The 24,846-nt window shown below is 52.8% G+C and overlaps 1 protein-coding gene across 2 annotated transcripts; it reads left to right on the forward strand.

Annotated features, from left to right (window-relative positions):
- Nucleotides 1-3,104: 3,104 nt before the first annotated feature.
- Nucleotides 3,105-23,780, forward strand: LOC125692241 (cytochrome P450 26B1). 2 transcript variants are annotated; one of them, XM_048942483.1, is made up of 7 exons: nt 3,105-3,396; nt 4,615-4,725; nt 6,978-7,202; nt 16,408-16,683; nt 17,698-17,853; nt 19,413-19,694; nt 20,337-23,780. In XM_048942483.1, the coding sequence occupies exons 2-7, from the start codon at nt 4,681-4,683 to the stop codon at nt 20,727-20,729; spliced, it is 1,377 nt and encodes a 458-aa protein (XP_048798440.1). In that variant the 5' UTR covers nt 3,105-3,396; nt 4,615-4,680; the 3' UTR covers nt 20,730-23,780. The 2 variants fall into 2 exon arrangements, with proteins under 2 accessions (XP_048798440.1, XP_048798439.1); XM_048942482.1 differs by lacking the exon at nt 3,105-3,396 and having other exon boundaries at nt 4,379-4,725.
- The last annotated feature ends 1,066 nt before the right edge of the window (nt 23,781-24,846 follow it).

A 24,846-nucleotide genomic window follows, 5' to 3' on the forward strand; every position in this document is an offset into this window, starting at 1 on the left:
AGTGATCGGGTGCCTCAACCCTAACGGTGGGGGTGAGGTGCAGCGGTTTGCAAGGCCTAATCCCAACGGTGGAAATGGGATGCAGTGATTTGGAGGCCTCAACCCCAACGTTGGGAATAGGGTGCAGTGACTTCGAGGGTTGAACCCCAGTGCTGGATGCAGGGTGTAGCAATTAGGAGCACCAAACCCCAAGGCTGCCGCTTGCTGTCGGCCTCAGCTGCATCCCAAAGCCACATTCCTCTACCCACTGCCCTCTCCTCCCCATCATCACTCATTCCCCAACGGTCTTTTCCATCTGTTCTGCTGTTCCACGGGCTTTGGCCTACTGCTAAAGTTATGCAGATTATGGTAGAGGTGGGGAAAGGCAGAAGTTGTGCCCCAGAAACCTGCTGCCAGCTTTGGGAAGGGCGTTATATCCCCTTATTTCCAGGTAGGAGAACTACAAAAATAATAATAATAATAAATAAGAAAATCAGAATAATAAATAGCAAGAATGTAAAGAATCCCACAGCTTTTTCCCCAAGTTTTTTTTTTGTTTGTTTGTTTGTTTTCCCTTCAATTCCCACTGGAAGGAAAATGATCTCATTAGGTGGTATTGAGGGCCCATTTCTGTCTCTCTCTGGAGGTCTCAGAGCAGCTCTGAGGGTCTGTACAAAAAGCAGAGGTCCTTCCCTCTATGTTGGATGTTCCTATTGCTCAGCCCCACTGTCTGGGACTTTCCCCCCCCCTGTTTCTCGCTGTTTGGGGTGGGCATGGACTGGGGTGGGGGATGCAGAAGGGGGAGTTTGGGAAGAGGCTTTGGGGAAAGAGCCTTGGGCATTTAGAGGGGAGGCGAAAGAATTATCGGAGAAAACGCTTTGGGATCGGCACGATCGGTGGAGGGAGGAAAGGGGGGGGGGTCCGGGTCGGTCTCCACCTGCGTGCCTCCTCCTGCAGTGCCATCAGTGGCCACCGGGTGGGGCGACAGGGCAGAGAGTGAGAGCGGAGCCGGGGGATGAAGGGGGGGGAAGAGTGGGGGGGGGGGAACAACCGGTAACAGTGCGAGGCGGGGGCTCTGCTGCTCCGGGATGCAGCGAGAGGGGTTGGGAGGGTAGAGGGGAAGGGGGGAGGTGGGGAGAGGAAGCTTCCTGCTTGGGGGGGGGGGGGGGGGGGGATCAAGGTGTGGAGTGTATGGGGGAGTCCTGAGATGGGGTATGGAGGGATGAGGAGGGGGGGGGGGTCCCCGCAATGGGATGCTGCGGTGTATGGCGGTGGGGTGTAATGTGGGGGGGGGGGGGGGGGGGCTGCATGAGTGTGGGGGGGAGGGGAGGCACCGGCTCCCTGTGTTGGGATGTAGGGGAATGGGTTGATGCGGTGTGGGGAGGGGGTTAGCAGCGTAGAGCGCACGGGAATGGGGGACCCCCCCCCTTCTGATTCGCATAGGGGGATATGGGACTCCGTGCTGCCGGGGTGGGGGAGTGAGGGGGGGGGGGGCCAAGAATGCAGGGAAGTGGTGGGGGACCAAGATTTGCAATACAGCTGCAATGCCTGGCAGCCCCCACCCCGGGGTCACCCCAAAGTATGGGACCCGACCTCAGCTCCCCCAGGCAGACAGTGTTGGAGAGGGGGGAGAGATGAAGGCGGGGGGGGGGGGGGGAGAAATGGGGGGGTCCGCAGCACTCCGGGCACCAGACTGAAACCAGCTGGGGAGGCTGCAGGGGGACGCGGGGAAGGGGGCGGTTGGGGGGGTTGGGGGGGAATGGCGAAGGAGAAGGGGGGGGGAACTCAATGAACTTTTGTTTTTCCTGTAATGTGAAGCAAATGCTTTGCAAAAGTGCCTGTAAGCAGGCAGCCCGGATACCTGCCTCTGCCTTCGTCTCCATCGTTGGGCTTAGGGCGAGTTGAGGGGGGGAGGTCGAGAAGTGTTTGGGGGGGGGGGGGGGGGCGGAATCACTGGCCCCTTTGTAAGGCGGGGGTTTGGGAACATCTCTTTAAAGTGAGGTGGGGATCCCCCAGTCCTTATCCCTGTGCTGAAAGGGGAGCAAAATTATTCCCCCTCTCCCTGAAGATATATAGGAGTGAGGTGAGGGATATTACAGACTCCCCCCCCCCCCCCCCTCCACACACAAACTCCCCCCGTCCCACCCTGAATGTTGTGGAGGAAAAGAAAGCGGTTGGGGGGGGGGGGGGGGGGCGAATGTCATTGCCTGGGCATCAATCATTGAAAGATTGAAATTGGGGATGAATGTATGGGAGTGTCATTGCACATGGGGAGGCATCAGGAGGGTTAAAAAGTGGGGAGGGGGGGGGGGGTGTCATTATAAGGAGAGGTCACTGGGGAGGTAAAACTTGGGGAGGAGGAGGTTCTTGTATGGGGAAGTCATTGGGGTTCCACTGGTGGGGTTAATGGGGGGGGGGAACAACAGGAAGGGTTGGGGATCGTGGCGAAGGATTTAGGGGTTAAAGATGGGGGAGGGGGGGAATCACTGCAAAGGGAGTTATATACGGGGGGGGCAATTGAATGAATAGGGGGGGAATGAATAGGGGTTAAATATTGGGGGGGGTCACTGCAAAGGCGATTGTATATGGGGGCCAATTGAATAGGGGTTAAATATTGGGGTGGATCACTGCAAAGGGGGATTTAAGTGGGGGGGGCATCGCAAAGGGGGAACGGTTAAGGGTTAATATGGGGTGTGCGGGGAGGGGGGAGATATCGTAAGGGGGGGGGGGGGAAACGATGAAGGGGAGGTGGGAGGGGTGGAGAAAGGGAACGATGAAGGGTTAAACGGTGGGGGGGGGGGAGAGGGGGGGCAACTCCTTGGGGTCAGCCGCGGGGTTGGGCGCCGGGCTGAGCCGCGCTGTCTCTCCGCAGGGCCGAAGGTGCGGACGGCGGAGAAAGAAGAAGAAGAAGGAGGAGGAGGAGGAGGAGGAGGAGGAGGAGGATGAGGCCGAGGAGAGCGGCGTGACCGAGCGGCGGGCTGCGGGCCAAGGCTCGCACGCTCCAACGCCGCGTCCGCCCGGCCCGCCCCCCCCCCCCTTTCCTTTTCTCCTTTAACCCCCCCCCCCCCCCCCCCCCCCTTTGCAACCCTCTGAAGTGAGAGGGTGGGTGTGCGGGGGAGCAGAGCCGCTGGCTGAGGGCCCAGCCCGGCTTCCCCGCCTCTATATAAACACACATTGACTTTTTACTCAAACCCACATTGAGTGAGAGAGAGAGAGAGGGAGAGAGAGAGAGGGAGAGAGAGCGAGAGGGGGGGGGATATGCCGAGGCAGCCCTGCCTCCCTCCCTCCCTCTTGACGGGAGTCCTGTGAAAAGTGTGGGGCGAACAAATACCGGCCCTATAGATACCGATATATATTTACAGAGCTAGATTGATCCATCTATCAGCCAGAGATACCCGGCGGCCCGCCTCGCTCCGTGTGTGTAGATCCATACATAGCGCTATTGAGTTCTTCCATCTCTCCGGCTCTTTGCTGACTTATTTGATGATTTTTTAGCGTGTTTTTTTTTTTTTTTTTTTTTTTTTTTTTTTTTTTTTTTTAAATCTCGCTCCTTTTTTTTTTCCCTTCATTTTTCCTCCTTTTTTTCCTCCTTTTTTTCCTCCTTTTTTTCCTCCTTTTTTTCCTCCCTTTCTCCTCCTTTTTTTTTCCTCCCTTTTTCTCATTTTCTCCTCTTTTCTCTTCTCCTTTTCCTCCTTTTTTCCTCCCTTCTTCTTTTTCTCCTCTTCCCCCTTGTATTCCTTTCTTCCCCCCCTTTCCTTTCCTTCCCCTTATTTTTCCTTCTTTCTTTTTCTCCTTTATTCCCCCTTTTATTCTTTCCCCCTTTCCTTTTCTCTCCCTTACTTTTCCCCCTTTTATTCCTTCTTTCCCCCCTCCCACTGTGTGTGTGTGCCTTGAAAGGAGCAGCAGAGCATCCGCACTTGGACTTTTTTTTTTTGGAGGGGGGGGGGAGGGGAGAACTTTATTTCCTTTTTCCCCTTTTTAAACTTCTTTTTTTTTACCCCCCCCCAGCTTTTTGCACTCCCCCCATTACCTTGTGGGGGTGGAGGGGGGCGGGGTGGGGGGCTCCGCGTTGTGCTTATTTTCCCCTTCTCCCCCTTCTTTCCTTTATATTCGCCTCTGTCAAACTGACGCCGGGCAAGAACAAACTTTTCGCAGAGAGACGGAGCAAAAACCGCTTTTAACCTTCTTCTATATATATAGATATACATACTTTTTTCTTTTTTAAATCACTTTTTAATTTTTATTCTTTTTTTTTTTTAATTTTTTTTGGACCATTTTCTCTCATTTTCCGTACTGTTCTCCTACCAGAACCGGGGGCTCTCCCGCCCCCCCCCCCCCCCAATCCCCTTTTCCCCCCCCCTCCCTCCCCTTTTTCCCCCCCCCCCCCGGACCCCCCAAGCAGGGTCGGCTGCGCTTTCCGCGCTCTCCCTTCCCTTTATTCCCCCCCGCGCGTCTGTGTGTGTTTGTGCGTGCGGGTGCGAGCGCGGTGCCTGTCAAGGGGCTGTTTCTCTCCCCACCCTCCTCCTCCTCCTTCTTCCAAATATGCTTTTTGAAAGTTTTGATCTCGTCTCGGCACTGGCTACCCTCGCGGCGTGCTTGGTGTCACTGACTTTGCTGCTGGCCGTGTCCCAACAGCTGTGGCAGCTCCGCTGGGCTGCCACCCGCGACAAAACCTGCAAGCTACCAATCCCTAAAGGCTCTATGGGATTCCCTTTAATCGGAGAAACCTTCCACTGGCTCCTGCAGGTAAGGAGGATTCCCTTCCCTCCGCTTGGGAACGGATTTATATTCATTTTTATATCCCCCCCGCTTCCCAACTCCATACCCATCCTCAACCCCGGTTCCCCAAATATTTTCTTCTCCTCGGACGCCGGGTTGCGATTGCATCATGCGAGATGGGCAGGGGGTGGTTGTGACTCGGGGGGGTGGGGGGTGCACTGAGGGACCCGGCTCGGTCCGATCCCCCCCCCCCCCCAAAATTTATTCCCGTCCGAGATCGCACAGCGGTGCGGGGTTCCCCCGATCGGGATCGCCCGGAACCGGGCAGCGGAGTAGGAAAATGCTCCTGGAAATTGGGGGGGGGAGGGGGTTCTCCCCGTTTCTCTCTTTGGCTCTTTTCATCCTTTAGGCGAAATTGAGGATAATGATTTAAAAAAAAAAAAAAAAAAAAAAAAAAAAAAAAAAAACCAAAAAAAAACCCAACCCAACCAACCCGTGGGGTTGTTATTGCCGGCGTGGTGGGAGAGCAGAAGGGGGGTCCCCCGGTTGAGAGCCCCCCGTGGGGTGGATGGGGAGCTGCTCCCGGTGCCGGGGGAAACCCGCGGAGGTAATGGGGAGATTAACCCGGGATTAACCTCGCTAAGTGCCCGAGAGGCGGCGGGCGGAGAGGGATCCCCTCTGAGGAAGGGCGGCTGCCAAAATAACGATCGTCGGAACAAAAATAGAGAGGAGAGGAGGTCAGGAGGTGCCCCGATGCCTTCATGGGGGGGGGGGGGGCACCCCGCGGCTCTCAGGAGGGAACCCCCGAAGTAAACGCGTCCGTGCGTTTCCCACTCTCTCCCCCCTCTCCGAGCCTTTGGGAGAGGATGCTTCCCGCAAAAAGGGAGAGATTCCCATTGACGGCACCGGCACGGGATGCCGGAACCCTTGCGGGGCGGCTCCGCAGCGCGGCCGAGGCCGGGGAAGGGCAGCACGGTGCGGGTTTCGCGGTTCGGTTCGTCCCTCTCGCTTCGGCCCGGTCCGGGTCCAACCCCGAGTGTGAGCTCTGAGCCCCCGCCCCGCCAGCGGCGCCGAAGGGGTTAACGGCACTCTCTCAATAGGGCTTTATTTTTTAAAGAAATTTATCAGATTTTTACAGGGGGACCAGAAAAGGGTTCTCGCTTTTCCACAGGCTCCATCCAAACAGAGTGCAAGGGCTAAAAATACAAAAAAATTTTGTATAAATTGGACTCCATTCGAAAGTTCTCCCCGCATAAAGGTCCTCTTTGTGCTGCCCTGGAAATGGTGTACAAATAACTCTTTATTAATGCCACAAAAAGGACTTTTTAATTATATTTACGCAGATCAAGAAACGGGGTCACCTGAACATCTGAAAATCACAACCGCGCTTTTGTTTCAAAATAAACACACGCGAGCTGCGCTGCTCGCGGGGTCCTCCCAGCCCGGTTCGGCTTTGGGGAGGGGAAAGGGGGGGGACCCGGCTCGTCCCCCCCTTCTCCATCCCCGGCTCCATCCGGCTGTTCACCGACAAAAGCCCTGGGAGCATGTGGGAAAGTTATTAAAGGGCTGCGCGGATCTGCAGATCGAGTTAGGCAAAGCGCAGCCTTTCGAGTAAATTGAGTCTGGGAGGAGGAAGGAAAAAAAAGGGGGGGGGGGGGGGGAAGGGGGAAAAAAAGGGGGGGAGAAGGGAATGAAAAAAAGGGGGGGAAGGGGAAGAAAAAAAGAGAGGGGGAAGTGGAAAAGGAAAGGGGAAAAAAAAAAAAAGGAGGAAAGGAAAAGAAGGGGAAAATGAAAGGAAAAAATGGGGGGAAAGAAGGAAAGAAAAAAAATAGGGGAAAAAAAAAAGGGGGGGGGGGGGGGGGGAGGGGAAAAAGAGGAAAAAGTGGTTAAAAAGCGCCCGGGGAGGCAAAGGTGGAAGCAGAAAAGGCGGAGGGCGCTGCCCGGAGTGAGATGCGATGCGGTGCCCACCGTCCCGGCTGGGTGGCCCCCATAAGCGGCTGTGTTGTCCCCGTTCCTTCCCCCCCCCCCCACCCCACGACTCATTCTGGGGTGTCCGCGTGGAAAAAGAAAACCCCAAATCTGCGCGGAGGGGCTCAGGGAGCGCTGATTTGGAAGGGAACCCCCGGAGCGGGGGGGAGGAGTTATAAGGGGAGGGGGGTTAAAAGGGAATGGGGGGGGTGGGGAGGGTGAACCCACGCGGTCTCAGCGCCGCGTCTCCATCCCCACGCCTTGTCCCCCCCCCCCCCCACCGGTCCCCCCAATCCCCACGCATCCCGCAGGGTTCGTGCTTCCAGTCTTCGCGACGAGAAAAATACGGCAACGTGTTCAAGACGCACCTTTTGGGGCGGCCGCTGGTGAGGGTGACGGGAGCGGAGAACGTGCGGAAGATTCTGATGGGGGAACATCACCTGGTGAGCACCGAATGGCCTCGCAGCACCCGTATGCTGTTGGGACCCAACACCGTGGCCAATTCCATCGGGGACATCCATCGGCACAAGAGGAAGGTGAGGAAGACCCCACGCGTGACCGCGGGGTGCGTGGGTGCTCGCGGGGGGGCTTACAAAGGGGGTCGGGGGGGGCATTGCGTTCCCTTCTTCCTCTCTCCGCTCTCTTCTCCTCTCTCTCATCCGACCCACTGGCGTGTGAGGTCCCGCGTGGGTTCCCCCCCACCCCGCGTGCGTGCTCGGAGCCTTTGAGGAATTTAAAAGGGCGATGGTCAAGAAAAAAGGTGATCGGGGAGGGAGGTGGCACGAAGGGGTTTCCCCTCGTTTTAATGCTTCGGAAGGAGGGTTGACTGTGTGATCGCTAGCCGCTTGTCGCCTCCGAGCCAACCCGCGGGCGTGACACGCGTGGAGTGGGTTGGAGGCCGAGAGCCGGCACGGAGCGCTCTTAAAAGGGCGATGCGCGCACTGTGGGGGGCCCACCGCGGTGCGGCACTCGCGGTGCGGGGCACAGAAACGCGGCTCCGGTGTAACCAGGCTGTGCTGGAGGGGTATTGTGTGCAGAATGCATTCTCGCTGGGGTTGGTTCTCGTGGTGCTGAGCGTTGCAATGGGTTTTAGGGCAATTGGGGTGTTGATGGGGGTCTGGGGGTGAAGCGTGGTGGCTGGGAGAGGTCAGTCCCTCCTGGGGGCTCACCTCGAATCCCTCTTTGATGCTTCTGGTGTCAGGCTGTAACCCACAACAGTGGGATCAACCAGATTTTGGGGGGCTGTGAGACCATGTGGATGTGGGGAATCAACATCACCTCCCCGCCCCCCCTCTTCCCAACCCCCCCAGATATAAATCCTGCAGGAAAAGGCAGAGAGGACAGTGTGGTGTGGCAGCTTTCATGTCCCTGTTGTGGTTTGTTGAGACCGTTTCCCGATTGGGTGGGGGCCAGGGGTTAATTTGGGGGTGGTGGTGTTGAAGCATTGGGAAGACACAGCTGCACCCAGAGCCTCAATGCTATCTTTACCCCAGTGCAAACTCCTCTCTGTGCCCCGGCAGGATTTCCTATTTCATCATATGTACTTCTACAAAAGCCCAACCCATTCACTTCTCTTTTTCCCCTGGGGGAGAGAGTGAGATAACAGCTACCGGAGGTCCCTATTTGTCACTTTTCTTAACGTGATGCTGAAGTGCCTCCACTCGGTGCCTGCGATCACACAACTCCTTAGGCTGCTTCTTTGTGTCTTACGAGATGAGAAATCCTTCCCAACATCCCTGTCCAAAATAAAGGGCAAGGTGCATGGGCTACTTCCATCACAGAGCATTGGGGATGGCAGGGAGGGTGTGCAGGGACATGGGAGCCACTTTGAGCTCTGTACTAGAAAGCAAACGCTCTATAGGGCTGGGGATGCTGTTAAGCAGATGTTGAGCTTCCAGCAGCACAGGGTTGGTGTGATGGGCTCAGTTGGTTGCTTCACTTTCCTTGCAAAGTGAGATATTACTCCCATTCCTCTACTTGGTCCCCTCTGCATTATTGCTATCATGGCACTGAGCATCCGCACCCTTTCCCCTGTGCCAACCACCCCTCACCCTGGGCTGAGATGTGCATCCAGAGATAGGGCAAACCAGCTTCTAACAGGAAGAAAACATCTCTCTTTGCTCCCAGTCAGATGGCAATGTGACAGATTCAAATTTCTTTTCCAGGCCAGGTGCCTCCAAACAACAGAAATCAGAAGCACTTTTTGAGTTCGTTAGCCCTGAGCTTCTACCGCTGTTACTTGGCTGCTAATTCAGCTCTCCCTGTCCCAGCTGTGAGGAGGAAGCACCACGTTTTGCATTTCAGCTTGCTGCTTCCTTGTAGGTTGTTCTCTTGGGTTCCTGCTCTGCACTTTCTTGCAGGGAGCTGAGCAAAACCTGTAGGCAGAAGCCCTCAGTAAGGATGCTGTTATCAAGGGGAAATGCTCAAAGATTCAGAGCCCGGATGTTCCTTCATCATTCCTTGGCCATCCAGCTGAGTTCTCCTCTTGCTGGGACAGATTGCTATTGAGACAAGAAGACAAGCTCCTCAATAGGTGCTCAGGAGGAGCAGAGCCACATTAACCAGATTATACCTATGGCAACTCTGCTCTCCCGTCCTCTATGTATTACTTCTGCCCTCCAGGAAGCTGTTCAAGTTAAAACAAACTGGAGAAAGCTTTTATTTGGGGATATATGGGTTCTCCAAGTGTCACTGGAGCAGGGATAGAGATAGGGAGATGATGGCTTGTGGAGTGGGCAGCAGGGCTTGCATGCATCACGGCCTTTATTGCAGATGTCGTTAGTGCTGGCTCTGTGCTTGGCTCCAGATGAAGCTGCTCGATAAGAACAGTTTACAAGCAATAAAACAAAGCAACCCCAAACCTTTCAGCCTCCCTTTTGAGATAGATGTCTGCTGGGGGGTTGTTACCCCGCTGTGGGACACAGAGCTGATGATGCTGGAGGTGGATTGGGGCCACCCGTGCTGCAGTGAGGGCAGTTTGTTCTTTCACCATGGCACTTTTGTCCCCAGATCACCTTGTGGGGAGGAGCAGCTATATGGCTGAGCATGGCTGTGGCTTGGAGGTGGTGCCCCATCCCTGGAAGCATTCAAAGCCAGTCTGGATGTGTCTCTGGGCAGCCTGGTCTGGTTGTGGCAACCCTGCACATGGCAGGGGGTTGAAACTAGATTATCATTGTGGTCCTTTTCAACACAGGCCATTCTAGGATTCTATTGTGGATGCCATAGGGGAAAGGATGCACATCATCCCTGATGAGGGTGGTCCAGAGGGAGGAAGCTGCTGTTCTATAGGGACCTATAGAGGATGGGTGACTGGGGATAGTGCCTTGGTTCTCTGCCCTCCTGCTCTTCTTGGTGGCAGAGCCATGCCATCTCTGCTGTCTGAACCTGGGTGGGACCCTGTCCCAATGTGGCTGCTCACACTCAGTCCACATCTTTCCCCATGGATGCCCTCAGTTCCTATTCACAAAACCCCAATCAGCGTGCTTTGCTTTTTGGCCTTACGTGTGTTTTGGAAGTGTGGATCCTTGGGTCTCCATGACCTGCAGCAAAGGCAAGGCAAACTGTGCAAAGGGTAGCATGCATTCTGGCTTTATGAGATTTAAGGCAACCCTGGGATTGGGATTTGTGGCAGCCCTGTGCACAGCAGGAGCTGAAACTTGATGATCCTTACGGGTCCCATCTAACTCTGGCTATTTTATGATCTTTATGTCCCTCCCAACCATTTGAGGATGGAATGGATGTTGGGAGGTTGTGGGGAAGCTGACGTGAGGTGCTCCTGTGATGCTGCACAGCATCTGAATGCAGAAGGGAATGGGAACTGGGAATGAGCAGCTTTAGGGCAAGGGAAGGAGTCTCCCAGTGCTGGCAGTGCAGCAGGGCAGGGGAAGGTGGGATGCTGATGTTCCTTGGGAGCACTCAGACTTGGCAGGAGAGCTCTGGACTGGCCAGATTCGTGCTGTGTTCCAGCATCGTAATCCCAAAATAGGCCCGGCTGGCTTAAAAAAAGGAAAAGACAGAATAAAATAAAAGGAGTCCGTGGGCTGGGTAGACGTCCCAGACCCAGAGACTCGAGGAGGAAGCAGACAGTGGTGCAGAGAAACGGCCTGTTTTGTCTCACTGTCCAAAACTACATCATTCATTAACACACCACAATTAATGTTCTGCCTCGGAGGCATACAAGTGTTGAGCTTATTAGCACCAAGTAGAAAGGTCTGAGGCTTTAATATAGTTTGCGAGAGGATTAAGAACACAAAAGGGGCCATAAATTTACAACCAAATATAAACCAGCTGCTGTGGGCAGGGCTGGGGGGAGGGAGGGAGGGTGGAGGAAGGAGGGATGGGAACAGCGGGCGCTGCTTCCCCGCTGCCAAACCCCCTCACCCGTGCTGTTAAGAGACGTTGATTACTTTTTGGCATCCCCCCACCCCACCTCGCCACCCTCCCCAGTAGGAATCGGAGCCGTCCTCTGCCCAGCCCAGCCCACCCATATCGCCCATCGGGTCAGATCTGTGGGCTGGGGTCCAGCTGGATCAGGCGTCCTCTCAGCACGTTGGCATCGAGCCCCTTCTCTCCATCACGGGCTGCTGCCCTGAGAGCTGTAACCCACGGGCAAAAGGCGCCGGGGCCGGAGAAAAAGGCTCTCATTGATGTTGAAGGGCTCCGGTTGGGGAAGAATTTGTCGGCTAGGTTGGCTCATTGACTTTAGACCAAATAGTGCTGTCATCTACAGCGGTGTAAATCCAGAGTCATTCCAATGGATTAAAAAAAAAAAAGAAAAAAAAGCAAAGTGCAGGCGCTCCTGGCTGAAATACAAATGTCCTGAGTGCTCCAACCCTGCTCCGAGGTGCTGTGCTGAGGCTGAATGCGATGCAGCCCCAATGCCACCTGAGGCTCTGTCATCTCTTTGGGTTCGGTCTGAAGCCGGAAGAGTCCTCACAGATGGCCTGCAGGATGAGATGTGATGGCTGTAAGTTGAGCTGGGTGAGGTTCTTGTTGGGTATCAAGACACTGTTCTTCCAAAGAGCAGTCAGCCATTGGCACAGCTGCCCGGGGGAATGATAGAGTCGCCATCCCTGGGGATGCTTCAGAGCCACGGAGATGTGGCACTGAGGGATGTGGTCAGTGAGCATGGTGGGTTAGGGTTAGGGTTGGTCTTTGAGCTCTTGGCCTACCATAGTAATTCTGTGTATTCTCATCCTGGTATGATGCATTAAAATCTCGCAAAGCCATCCTCAGGATTTTGGTGGCAGAGCTGAGATTTCCCTGCAGCTGGAGGAAGGGCTTTTCCAAGCGTCTTCCCCTATTGCTGCTATGCCAAAGCATGCTTGTAAAGTCACATTTATTTCTTTGGGATGGAGTGGGCTATGTCATGGGGTAGGTGCTTCCCTCCCAGCTCAGTTTTTTGCCAGACTCTCCACTGATATCTTCTCTCTCTCCCTCCCTCCTTGTGTTCAGTTTCCAATTTGAGGAGTGGTGACAGTGCATGAAGTGATTTTTGCTGTCCCCAGATACACTGCTTCCCCATGAATGAATGGGTATGGACCAGAAAAGGGGGTGATGTGGGCTCATAGGTGCTGAAGAACCACAGCATGTTTAGGTAACCCCATAATGAGGGTCAGACAGCCTCAGTTGCTGAGTGTAACTTTGCATTCTGCTGGTGCTGACATTGGGATTATTATTATTATTTTGAGGTGAGGCAGATGGGATGCTGAGATAGATCTACGTTGTCTTGCTTCTTTTCTGTCTGTGCATTATGGAGTGCTGCTCATTTCAGAGGGCAGGAGCTGAAAAATGTGGCTTTTCCCTCTAAATGAGTGCAGGTTTCTCCCATGATGGGAGGATGGCAGGAAAATGGCAGGGGCAAGAGATATCCTGCATTTGGCTGGACATGCTTCTTCCCCTTATCTTAACATGGGGAGGGATCATAGTATCATAGAATGGCTTGGATTGGAATGGACCCCAAGGATCATCAAGTTTCAACCTCCCTGTCACAGGCAGGGCAACCAACCTCTATATCTAATACTAGACCAGGCTGCCCAGGGCCCCATCCAACCTGGCCTTGAACACCTCCAGGAATGGAGCATCTACAGCCTCTGTGGGCAGCCTGTGCACCAGTGCCTGCCCACTCTATGGGAGGAGAAACATTTCCTAACATCCAATCTGAGATATAGGGAGAGAGAGAGCGTGGTCTGTGTTGGGACATTGCTTGGGATGCTTTCCCAACACACACCAAGCCCTGTGGGTAGCCAATTGGTTGTAAAAGCATCTCTGTGCCAATCATGCCTTCATTCTGCTGGGTAGCAGCTCTGAGCAGCCAGGCTGGATGAGGTGTCAGATCCCAAATTCTCTTCCTGGAGGGGAAGAATGAAAAACTCTTTTCCTCTTTGTTATGATGGTTGTGCTTGGATGGGAAGGCTTGGCCAGTGCTGAGCATCATTCCTGCTAATTATTCTTCATCCTAGCTGCTGAGTGAGTCTTTTTCTAAGTTTCACTTGAATGTCCCCTCCTCTTTGGTAGGGTTTAAGGATGGGGATGGGGTATTTTCCATGCAGGACCGGGGGCTGCTCGCTGCCACCTCTGCAGGGGATGGCGGAGCTGAGGCACCGGGAAGGAATTTTCTGCCTTAGGAAAGCCATAAATCTTTAAATATCCTGTTTGCACTGTGAGACGGATTCGGAAGTTTCCAGCTGAGAGCTGGGGTCTCCCTGGGCAAATGTGGGTGGGTGTGAGCGTTACCCCCACAGCAAACAGAATCCTCCAAGGGCGGCTTTTTGCGGCCGTACCAAAGATGTGCAAAACACGAGGGCTCCTCTTAGCATCTCCAGCAGATGCTACCGACCCCGTCTTTTTTACAGGTATCCTCACTTAGTGCTGCTTTTTGCTTCTTGGCTGCTCGGGAGGAACTTTTTGCAGCGCTGTTCCTTGGTTGGGCTTCACTAGAGGGCGCAGGGATTTTAGGCTAGAAGCGCTGCGACGGCTGTCAGGGAAAGCTGGCTGCCTTTTCCTCCTTTTTAATCAACTGGAAAGATGCAGGGTTGAACTGGAGGTGACTGGAAGGGGATCCAGACTTGTGTCTGGCTGGGGAAGGATCTGCTGACATCTGGGATTAGGCAGCGTGGAGCGCAGCGACGCCAGGTTTGCAGCCGGACGGGACCGGAGCAGCCCCATAGCAAAAGGACAGCTCAAAGAAAAAAAAGGCAAAGGAAAAAGACCCAAACTCAACAATTCTAAATGCTCGCTGTTTTCAGGCTGCTGACCCCTCGGCAGGGGCTCCTTTTCTCTCTTTGAGGGTTTCCTCCTCTGCCGTTGGTCTTTGGGATGATTTGGCACAACAGGACCAGAGGTGTTCCTGGAACTGTGGGGCTCGTCCCTTGCTAGGAGAGATGCTGGGCAGGGATGAGGAAGGATGAGGTTTGCACCAGATTGGGAGTTGCCTTCTCCCACCTCAGTGCACACGCACTGTCAGCTCTGCCTGAGTATCACTGCTCCTTCTAGGCTTAAAAATAGCTCTGGAAGTGCAGAGGGGCACTGAAGTGCAGATGAGCACCAAAAGTGGCAGCCAAATCATCTCTCACCCTCTTCATGGTCACTCCATGGCTCGTTCATTCAGCCCTCCCCGTGGTTCATTCATTTCCTGGCTCCATTCATTCATTCCTTCATAAACAAGCGGGATGGCTGTCTGTCTGCAGGCACATCTGTCTGCTTGTCCTCTTGCATCTTCTTTATCCCCTCATGTCTTCTCTCTCCTTCCCAGCCCTCCTCCCACATACATGCTGCTATTCCTGCCCCTACATGTGGGGTGTGATGAGTTCTACCCAGGTCTCAGCCCTGGAGGCATTCAAGGCCAGGCTGGATGTGGCTCTGGGCAGCCTGGTCTGCTGGTTGGCGACCCTGCAGATAGGAGGGGGTTGAAACTAGATGAGCATTGTGATCCTTTTCAACCCAGGCCATTCTGTGATGATGATTCTCAGCTCAGGCAGTAAGTTATGAAGCAGCAATTGTCGATCCTCCCACCTTCCCTGCTAGGGGACAGAGGTGTTATTTCACCAAACAACCTCCCAGCTGAACGCCGCGCTTGAGCAACAGAGGGGTCGCCGCCAGGAAAATGTTACCTTTCCCTTTTGAGTGCTGACTGCGGAGGAAATTCTCACATTTACAGCTTCGGCGCTCATGGAAAGAGAGGGGGGAGGCTTTGGTTTTTCTCCTTTTCTCCTGGGTTTGATAACTTTGCAGCCCCCCTCAGGAACCCGGCCACCGGTGAAGGCTCTCGGCTCGCTCCTGGGGAGCTGGCTTTCATTTGATTTCTCCCGGAGGCCTGGCATGCATGCGGCGGTGCGTGCGTGCAAGCCCGCCGTGTGGGGAGGTTAATAAAAAATAAACAAACAGCACTTTTTCCTCCGGTGCACTCTGGGAGGGATGCGGCGGGGATGCCGAATGAAAGCGCGTGCTGTGGGGCTGTGCTGATGGAGGGGGGGGGAATGGGGGACATTCCTGGCATTTCTCAGCTCCTCGCGCAACACGCGGGCTTGGGCCCAAATTGGAGGAAGGAGCCGTTAGCATGGGGGCCTGGGGAGGCTCGCTCCTGAGCTGTGTTTACTCGCAGAGCTTAAATTAATAGTGTCTGCTGACATCAGTTTTTAGCCCGGCTTCCCAAGGAAATGAGCCTTGTGCGATCGCAGCCTCTGCATGCGTGCCTCTTCTCCCCAAAGTTCAGCCAGGTTTTGAAGAGGTCCTAAAGGCCTTGAAGGAATTCCCCCATCCATGGAGGTGTTGAAGGCCAGGTTGGATGGGCCCTGGGCGACTTGAGCTGGTGGGGGGCCAACCAGCCCGCAGCACGTGGAACAGGTTGCCCAAGGAGGTTTTGGATGCCCCATCCCTGCAGGCATTCAGGGCCAGGCTGGATGTGGCTCTGGCCAGCCTGGTCTGCTGGTTGGTGACCCTGCACACAGCAGGGGGTTGAAACCGGATGAGCATTGTGGTCCTTTTCAACACAGGCCATTCTGTGATTCTATGAAGTGGTTAGAACTGGATTATCTTTAAGCTCCTGTCCAACCCAGCCGGTCTATGATTCTATGAAAACCTTTGTGTGCGCTTGTGCACAACCCAACAATTAGAATCCGCATGGAAGAGCTCCATTTGTAGCATCCAGTTCATGGGATAGATGGAGCTGGGAACTGAGATGTGTGGAGCTACAGAAAGTTCTCCTTCCATCTCCTTCCATCTTGCTGTGTGTAGGGTGCACTATTTCATATCACAGAATCATAGGATGGCCTGGGTTGAAAAGGACTACAATGATCATCTGGTTTCAACCCCCTGCTGTGTGCAGGGTTGCCAATCACCAGACCAGACTGCCCAGAGCTGCATGCAGCGTGGCCTTGAATGCCTCCAGGGATGGGGCATCCACAGCCTCCTTGGGCAACCTGTTCCAGTGCCTCACCACCCTCTGTGTGGTCTCCATCCTCCCATCCTCAGCTCGCTGCTGGAGGGAGACTGTGGGGATCCATATTGTTGCTGCTGATGAGGATCAGCCTAGGGAGGATTGCCCATGGAGGATCCTCATCAGCCCTTCTTGGCAGCTATTTTAGAAACTGGTGACTCTGGATGATAAATACTGGATGATGCTAAATCTGCCTAGCATGGGGGATGTGCAATGTTCATTTCTATGGGCAGAAGTGGGCTATTAGAGAAGGCACAGAGAAGGATGTTGGGGCTCCATAGAATCCTCTGCTCATTCTTCTGTAGGTTTTCTCCAAAATCTTCAGCCACGAGGCTCTGGAGAGCTATCTCCCCAAGATCCAGCTGGTGATCAAGGACACCCTGCGGGCTTGGAGCAGCAACCCCGATCCCATCAACGTCTACCACGAGGCCCAGAAGCTCACCTTCCGCATGGCCATCCGTGTCCTGCTGGGCTTCCGCATCCCCGACGAGGAGCTCAACCGTCTCTTCGAGGTCTACCAGCAGTTTGTGGAGAATGTCTTCTCCTTGCCTGTGGATCTGCCTTTCAGTGGCTACAGGAGGGTAAGGGATTTGGGCTGAGCCCTCCCCTAGCCAGTAGCATCAATATGGGATTAGTGGGGCAATGGGTAATCCCTACCTCTGTGTGTTCTTGGTGGGGATGTCTCTCACCATCTGATGTCTTTTGGGTTACAAAGTTCTGTTTTGGTAGAGTGGAGAGGGAGATGCATTCATGGATTGTTCTTCAGAGCACTGGGTGCTCCATGGCTCAATGCAGTGGGGAGTGTGGTTGTGATTTGCTCAGGTTTATTGGGTTATTTACCTCATAGCATCACTTGGTTGACTTTTTTTTGTTGTTTGTGGGAGCCTTCTCCTATTGATGCACTGCCTGCCAACTGGGCTTAACAGAGTGGCAGCCCTTTGAATAACAGCTCCAGTTCTTCTAGGCAAAAAATTCTTCTACGCAAAGATGCGAAATGAAAACATAACAAAAAAATCTGTTCAGTTTTTGTTTTTCCTCATGAATATTGGTAACATATTATAATTTTTTTTCAATCTTTTGAGTTTTTTTGTAACTGTCACCACAGATGTTGTTATTGTTATTTAACCTCTTGAATGAACCCAATCGCTGGCAGCCCCAAAAGGTTGGATTGGCGTTAGGGAGGCCAAGCACTAAAATTGTTTGGGAAGCCCATTCTCCTTCCAGGAAGAGGATCCTCTTGGATGAATTGGCCTTCCTTAAAGAGGCAATTTTCCCAGGGACTTCTTGCATCCCAGGGAAAGAAGGAGGGCTGTGAACTGCTGCAGAACTGGGGCTCCCACATCACAACTGCCATTCGCATGGCGGTCCTGATTACTGATGCCTGTAATCTCATATGCTTAAGGCTTGCTTCTCCTGGCTGGGGAATGACTCCAGCATTTTTGTACTCCTGTCTGAGCACTTGCAACAGCAGTTTGATTCTGTAGCCGCATCCTGCTTGAGCACATCTCCTTCTCTGTGTATGCTGGAGATATACAGGCTGGGGATGGTGGTGATGGTGTTGAGCCCTACAGGGTCTGATGGTTCCTGCTCCATAGGGCATCCGGGCACGTGAGACACTGCAGAAGGGGCTGGAGAAAGCCATCCAGGAGAAACTGCAGAACACACAGGGTAAGGACTACGCCGACGCGCTGGATATCCTGATAGAGAGCGGCAAAGAACACGGCAAGGAGCTCACCATGCAGGAGCTGAAGGTAAAGATCTTCCCATGGCCACCTGGGGGCTTCCCCAACAGCAAAGCTGGTGTATGGGGGGTTTTAGGGGGCAGAGCTGGGATGGGTTTTCAGACCTGGGGGTCCCCACTGTGTTTGTAGATCCCACACCCTGGTGGTGCCGAGCCAGTTGCTTTCCTACAGGCTGTATTTATTTGCAGATTATGCTCATCCCTTATTAAAAGCACTGCCAGCAAATACCAAAAGAACATATAAGCTTGCTGAAGCTTTCAGCCCTGACCAACTTCACCTCTCTACCTGTGCAATCCCCTCTTTAATGTGTATGAGTCCTTGATGGCTTATTATTTGCAGCAGACTCACAGCATCATCACTTATTTTAGAGTCACAGAAGCACAGAATATTTGGGTTTTGAAGGGACCTTGAAGCCCACTCAGCCCCATCCCCTGCCATGGGCTGATCACTGCCCATCACCTCAGTCTGCCCAGAGCTCCATCCATGGCCTTGGGCTTCTACAGGGATGGAGCACCCACAGCTCTCAGGGCAGCCTGTGCCTCCTTGCTCTCTGAGTAAGGAATTTCTTCTTAACGTCTAACCCAAATCTCTTCTCTTTTAGCTTAAAACCATTCCCCATTATCCTATCACTATCAGACTATGTAAAAAGCCACTTTCCCTCTTGTTTATAAGCTCCCTTCAAGTACTGGAAGGCTGAAATGGGGTCTCCCTGATGCCTTGTTTTCTTCCAATGCTTGGTCAGGCACTGGCACAGCTACCCAGGGAGTGGTGGAGTCACCGTCCCTGGAGGTGTTCAAAAACAGTGAAGATGTGGCATTGAGTGACATAGTCAGTGAGCACAGTGGGATGGGTTGGAGTTGGACTTGGTGATCTTAGAGATCTTTTCCAACCTCAATGATTCTATGATTGTCCAGGCTGAACACCCCCTGCTCTCAGCCTGTTCCCGTAGCAGAAGCCTGTGAGCATCCTCCTGGCCTCTTCTGGTCCTGAACCAAATCATAGAATCATAGAATGGCCTGGGTTGAAAAGGGCCATGATGACAACCTGGTTTCAACCCCCCTGCTGTGTGCAGGGTCCCCAACCAGCAGACCAGGCTGCCCAGAGCCACATCCAGCCTGGCCTTGAATGCCTCCAGGGATGGGGCATCCACAGCCTCCTTGGGCAACCTGTTCCAGTGCTTCACCACCCTCTGGGTGAAAAACTTCCTCCTAATATCAAACCTAAACCTCCCCCTGTCTCAGTTTAAAACCATTTTCTCTTGTCCTATCACTATCCACCCTCATACCCATTCCCCCTCCTGTTTATAAGTTCCCTTCAAGTACTGGAAGGCCACAATGAGGTCTCCCCAGAGCCTTCTCTTCTCTAAGCTAAACGAGCCCAATTCCATCAACTTTTATTCATAGGAGTGGTGCTCCAGCTCTCTGATGTCCAATGTCCATTGTTGCCTGGGACGCAGGGGCGAGAATGACCCACAGCAGCTTGCTACGGCCCACATGCCTATTCCATCATACTATGGCTGTCTGTATGTCCTTCCAGCCTCACCTGTTTTCTATATTATCCCCTTTCAGGATGGTACCCTGGAGCTCATCTTCGCCGCCTACGCCACCACAGCCAGTGCCAGCACCTCTCTCATCATGCAGCTGCTCAAACACCCGCGGGTGCTGGAGAAGCTGCGGGAGGAGCTGCGCAGCAAAGGCATCCTTCACAACGGCTGCATCTGCGAGGGCTCCCTGCGCCTTGACAACATCAGTGGCCTTCATTACCTGGACTGTGTCATCAAGGAGGTGCTTCGACTCTTCACCCCCATCTCTGGAGGGTACCGGACGGTGCTGCAGACCTTTGAGCTGGATGTGAGTATTGCCATGTGGTTGTGTCTTTTGCAAAGCGTGCTTGGAACTGGTTTAGAGGAGGGCTGGGTATGATAAATTTGGTTCCAATGGTGGTGACGGGTGGAACTGTTGCAGATTCAGAAAGTGGACAGGGATTATACTCACTTGGGATGTCAAACTGGGGAGTGCCGTGGTGCTTCCAATAGAATGGGATGGTTCAGTCTGGAGAACAAGACTCTCAGGAGAGACCTTATGGCTGTCTGAAAGGAGGTTGGAGCGAAGTGGGGGTCAGCCTCTGCTCCCAGGTAACAGCAATAGGACGAGAACAGGACGAGAACGAGAACAGCATCATGGCCTCAAGTTGTGCAAGGGAAGGGTCAGGTTGGATATTAGGAGAAATTTCTACTCTGAAAGAGTGGACAGCCACTGGCACAGCTCAGGGAATGGTGGGGTCACCATCCCCGGAAATGTTCCAGAACTGTGGAGATGTGGCACTGAGGGATGTGGTCAGTGGGCACAGTGGAGATGGCTTGGGCTTGGACTTGGTGATTATAGAGGTATTTTCCAACCTTAATGGTTCTACAGTTCTAAAGCTATCCTCCTGCTCCCTCTCCCTGTTGACCCTCTCTGCTCTTCTCTTCCCTTCTCCCCTCCCCTCCATAGGGTTTCCAGATCCCCAAGGGCTGGAGCGTGATGTACAGCATCCGGGACACCCATGACACCGCCCCTGTCTTTAAGGATGTGGACGTCTTCGACCCCGACCGCTTCGGGCAGGGCCGCAGCGAGGACAAGGAGGGCAGGTTCCACTACCTCCCCTTTGGAGGGGGTGTACGGACCTGTCTGGGCAAACACTTGGCCAAGCTCTTCCTCAAGGCCTTGGCCATCGAGCTGGCCAGCACCAGCCGCTTCGAGTTGGCCACCAGGACTTTCCCCAAAATCACCTTGGTGCCCGTGGTCCACCCAGTCGACGGACTCAAGGTTAAATTCTTCGGACTGGATTCCAACCAGAACGAGATCCTGACGGGGACGGACGTCATGTTGGGGGCCACTGTGTAGAGCCCACCAGGGATGGGCGGCTGGGGATGGAGGGGTGGGGTGGGGACAGGGAGATGAACAGGAGGGGAGAGGAATGAGGAGCTTCTCCACGACGCTCACTTGGCAGAGCCTCCAGGTTGGGACTGTTTCCTCCACTGGCAAAGCTGCCAAAATCCTTCTGCTCCGGGCATGGAGGAGCTTGGGGTGGCATCGTGCCTCTCGCTTCCTCCAGAAAGAGGAAGAGTTGTGAATCCCGAGTAGAACTGGGACTGTCTGACCATACACAGTATCTAAATATTATAAATATATATATATAAATATCTATAAAACACTTCTGCTGCCAGGATGAGCGCTGCAAAGCCCCGATGGTGGGAAAGGCTTTGAGAACCAGCTGGCAGCCAGTGGTCTGGTGGCCCAGCGTGGCCCGCCAAGCTTGTTTTTAACAGTGTTAAATTAGCTGGTGATAACAGTGTTTTATTTTTGTTGTTGTTGTTGTCGTTCGTTTGTTTGGTTGTATTTGTTTTGTTTTTTTTTTATTATTATTTCGGGGCTCTGGGGGCTGCCCTGGGCGAAGGGGAGACGAGCGATGCCCGTTCCCATCCCACCCATTTGGGCAGGTTTGGGGGAGTGCTGCCCTTTCGCCTCTGCCGAGGGACCAAAAAACCCTGTGGTGCCTCGTCTGAGGCTGAGCCGTCTCTCCAAAGCCTCAGATGAGTGTGGTTTGGGGTGGGGGGAGCTTCTTTTTGTTTTTTTTTCTCCTTGAGTTTCCTGCTGCTGCTACACATCCTGTGTGCACCGCTCCCCCTTCCCCACGCAGAGGCATCCCTTTGGGGGCATTTTGGTGCCTTTGCTCTCCCTCAGGGTGTGGGCACCTCCACGATCTGCTGCAGCTCTGTGTGCACTGAGCTGTTCTGTTTGGGTGCACCCTCTTCCACCGGAGGCATTTTTGCATTAAAGGTGATCTCTATCAATAAGCCACCGTCCGCATCGTTTGTCTCGTGTCTGGGTTTTGGTTGGCGATGGGAGAGCTCTGCAGGAAGGAAAGAAGGGCAGTGCCCAATGCATGTGAAGCACAAGGTATCATGAGCTTCGTATGCTGGGTGGGTTTATTTGGTTTGATTTGATTTATTTTACTGGCATGAGAAAGGCTTCCATGTGTTGCGTGAGACAGGCGGGTTGTGTTGAAAGCAGATGTGGCCTCACATGCAGGTACAGAGCAAAGGCTGGTGTTTGGTTCAACCTGAGCATCAGGTTGGGAGATCCCATTGGGATTGGAGGCCCTTCATCTCTGGGAAGATCCAAGCAGCCTTGCTCTCTCCCATCTCCTACCCTGGAGGATGAGGTAAGGATGAGGACCGTGGGGTGGTGGGGAAAGATCTCATGTTGGGGTGGGCAGCTTGGCTTTTGGCTTTAAAGGTGTCCAGATAAGTCGAAGGGGCTGAAATGGGAAGGATGAGGGGGCAGATGTCGCTTACCAGGTTGCTTTGCAGGTTGTGCTCTTGATGAGTGGGTGCCTCGTTGGAAGGTCAAAGGATGTGTGGGTGAGCAGTGATGATGGCTGCCTCTGCCATCGTTATCTGGTGGGGTGAGGAGCAGGGAGGCAGAGTTTTAGCTGGGGGAAGCACTTGAGGTTGGGTCAGCCAAGCTGCCAGAAACCCCCAAGAGCACCCCAACGGATGGTCTCCACTCACACCAGGGAGCACGACTTGATTTTCAGGTGGATTTCACTCCATGTAAAGCTCCCAGTCCTCTAAAGGATGCCATTGAGGTCCGGGTCTTGCCTTCTAGTCGGTAAGCAATGTGCCAAACCCAAGAGGGAGGTCTGAGTGTTATGTGCCACCTGGGCACTGTGTCCCAGTGGAGGATCAGCCAGTTTGCTGACATGGGAACTCCAAGGGAAATGCTAGGCACTAGTGAGACTTCAGGCATTGGAGAGAAAACATTTCCAGAGATAAAAAGGGCTTAATTGCAATGAGAATCCCGACAGGAAGCAAAGGAGAACATAACCTGAATGCAATGAGAATGGGTGAGTTTCCCGTGGGCAAGTGTGTAGAGAAAGGTTTGCAGCATGCAAGGGTCATGGTCCATGGTGTTGGCTGATGATGAACACATGTAGGGCATGGAGATGGGGCAGGAGGTGGAGGATGCAGGATGGAAACACACCAGGAACCCACAGCCAGGAGTCCCCCAGACATACTGGGGGGGGGAAACTGTGGCTGGGGGAGAGAGGAGGTGGAAAAATGGGAGAGATGGAGATGGGACGGCCAACAAGGGCCAGAGGTTCAGCCTAAAGTTCAGCGGTGGCTTCATGCCGTGCTCCCATGGGTGAGATGTCTGGGGTGAATTTGGGATGGACTCAGTGAAGGGCGGCCAGTGGAGGGTTTGGTTCAACTGTGATTTGAACTTCTAGTTACAAAGTGAAAAACCAAACATGCTTTTGAGTGAGTGGTTGACTGGAGAGTGGTAATGTCAGATGCATACATCCATTATATATATATGCTTACACCATGTGTATATATAATGTGTGTGTGTAATTAATCTAGGCATCAGTAAGCCAGGCTTTTGTTTTGCCATTCCTAACTAATATAACTTGACTAAAAAAGAAGTTGCTGCAGTGGGTTTGCAGAATAAAGCACTTTGAATCTCAGAATTATGTTGTGTTTTTTTTTTTCTTAGCACAGTTCCAATTCGCTATAATGTTATTTTATACACAGTTATTATTATTTTTTGTCTGTCTTTATAAACTATTATAAGTACTATTTTTGTTATAATTCAAAATAGATATTTAGTATAAAGTTTTGTTGTTAAATATTTGTTATTTAGTAAAATATGATTTTTTTTTTCTCTCTATTGTAAACATCGTCTGGAAAAATATTAATATGTTTTATCACAGTTGTTTTTAATATTAAAAGAAGAAAACAAAAAAAGCACTTGTGGGGTTTTTTTCCTTATGAAATCGGTGCCGTGTGAACATGTGTTTCAGTCATGTGGTTTTTAATATGTATATAATATCATGTGTTGCATATTAAAATGAATGTTGTGTATTTTGTGATCTTGAAAAATAAAAATAAAAATAAAAAAATAATAATCCACGTGGCTGTTTTGTAGACTTCTGTCGTAAAAAGAGTTGAACCTCCCAGCCTCTTGTCTGCATCTCTTCTTGAAGGGCTTGTGGCTGCCTTGGGGTCCCAGGGTGACATCACGTCCTGGGACCCCATAAATGGTATTTTTTGCACCAGTCTGGAGATCATAGAATCATAGAATCACCAAGGTTGGAAAAGACCTAAAAGATCATCCAGTCCAACCGTTCACCTATTCCCAATAGCTCCCACTAAACCATGTCCCTCAACACAACATCCAGCCTTTCCTTGAACACCCCCAGGCTCGGTGACTCCACCACCTCCCTTGGCATCCATTCCAGTGCCTGACCACCCTTTCTGAAAAGTAATACTTCCTCATGTCCAGCCTGAATCTCCCCTGATTGTGTGTCAGATGTGTGTCAGCCTTCATGGCATGGATTTCAATACAGGAAATTCCCCCTTTGAAATAAGAAATACTTCTTTTTTTCTAGGGAGGAGGACACATGCTGAACCGAGTTGCCCAGAGATGTGAAGTCTCCATACCTGGAGATGCTCAGAGCCCAACAGGACTCAGTCAGGGCACCCAGGTGCTCGTTCTCTGCAGTCCTGAAGGTTTGGTCAGCTCTGGGACACCCCATTTCTGCCCAAAGCTTCTGCTATTCCCCAGTGAGAGACACAGGCTGGGTAAAGAGGAGAGAGGACCCTATTTGTGACACTGAGTGTTTAGTGGGCAATGGGTTGATGGCTGGACTTGCTGTGTTCAAGAAACACGTAGATATTATACTAACGGACATGGTTTAGCAGGGAAATATTGGTAGCAGGAGGACAGTTGGACTGGACGACCTTGGAGGTCTTTTCCAACCTTCATGATTCTTACGATTCCATGATGATCTTTGTGGTCTTTTCCAACTTCAACGATTCCATGATTCTTTTTGGATCTATTCAGGTTGAATATTGAAGCACAGGCCTGCCCAGAGAGCGGTGGGGTCACCATGCCTGGGGGTGTTCCAGAACCATGGAGATGTTGCACTGAGGGATGTGGTCAGTGGGCATGGTGG

The sequence above is a fragment of the Lagopus muta genome, chromosome 4 (assembly GCF_023343835.1).
Source record: "Lagopus muta isolate bLagMut1 chromosome 4, bLagMut1 primary, whole genome shotgun sequence".
Classification (NCBI taxonomy): domain Eukaryota; kingdom Metazoa; phylum Chordata; class Aves; order Galliformes; family Phasianidae; genus Lagopus; species Lagopus muta.

Bases quoted from the DNA above. Each gene is read 5' to 3' on its own strand.
- LOC125692241 (XM_048942482.1), top strand. From the start codon at position 4,522: ATGCTTTTTGAAAGTTTTGATCTCGTCTCGGCACTGGCTACCCTCGCG. The intron at 17,854-19,412 runs GTAAAGATCTTC...ATCCCCTTTCAG, and splicing joins TCACCATGCAGGAGCTGAAG to GATGGTACCCTGGAGCTCAT. The intron at 19,695-20,336 runs GTGAGTATTGCC...TCCCCTCCATAG, and splicing joins TGCAGACCTTTGAGCTGGAT to GGTTTCCAGATCCCCAAGGG.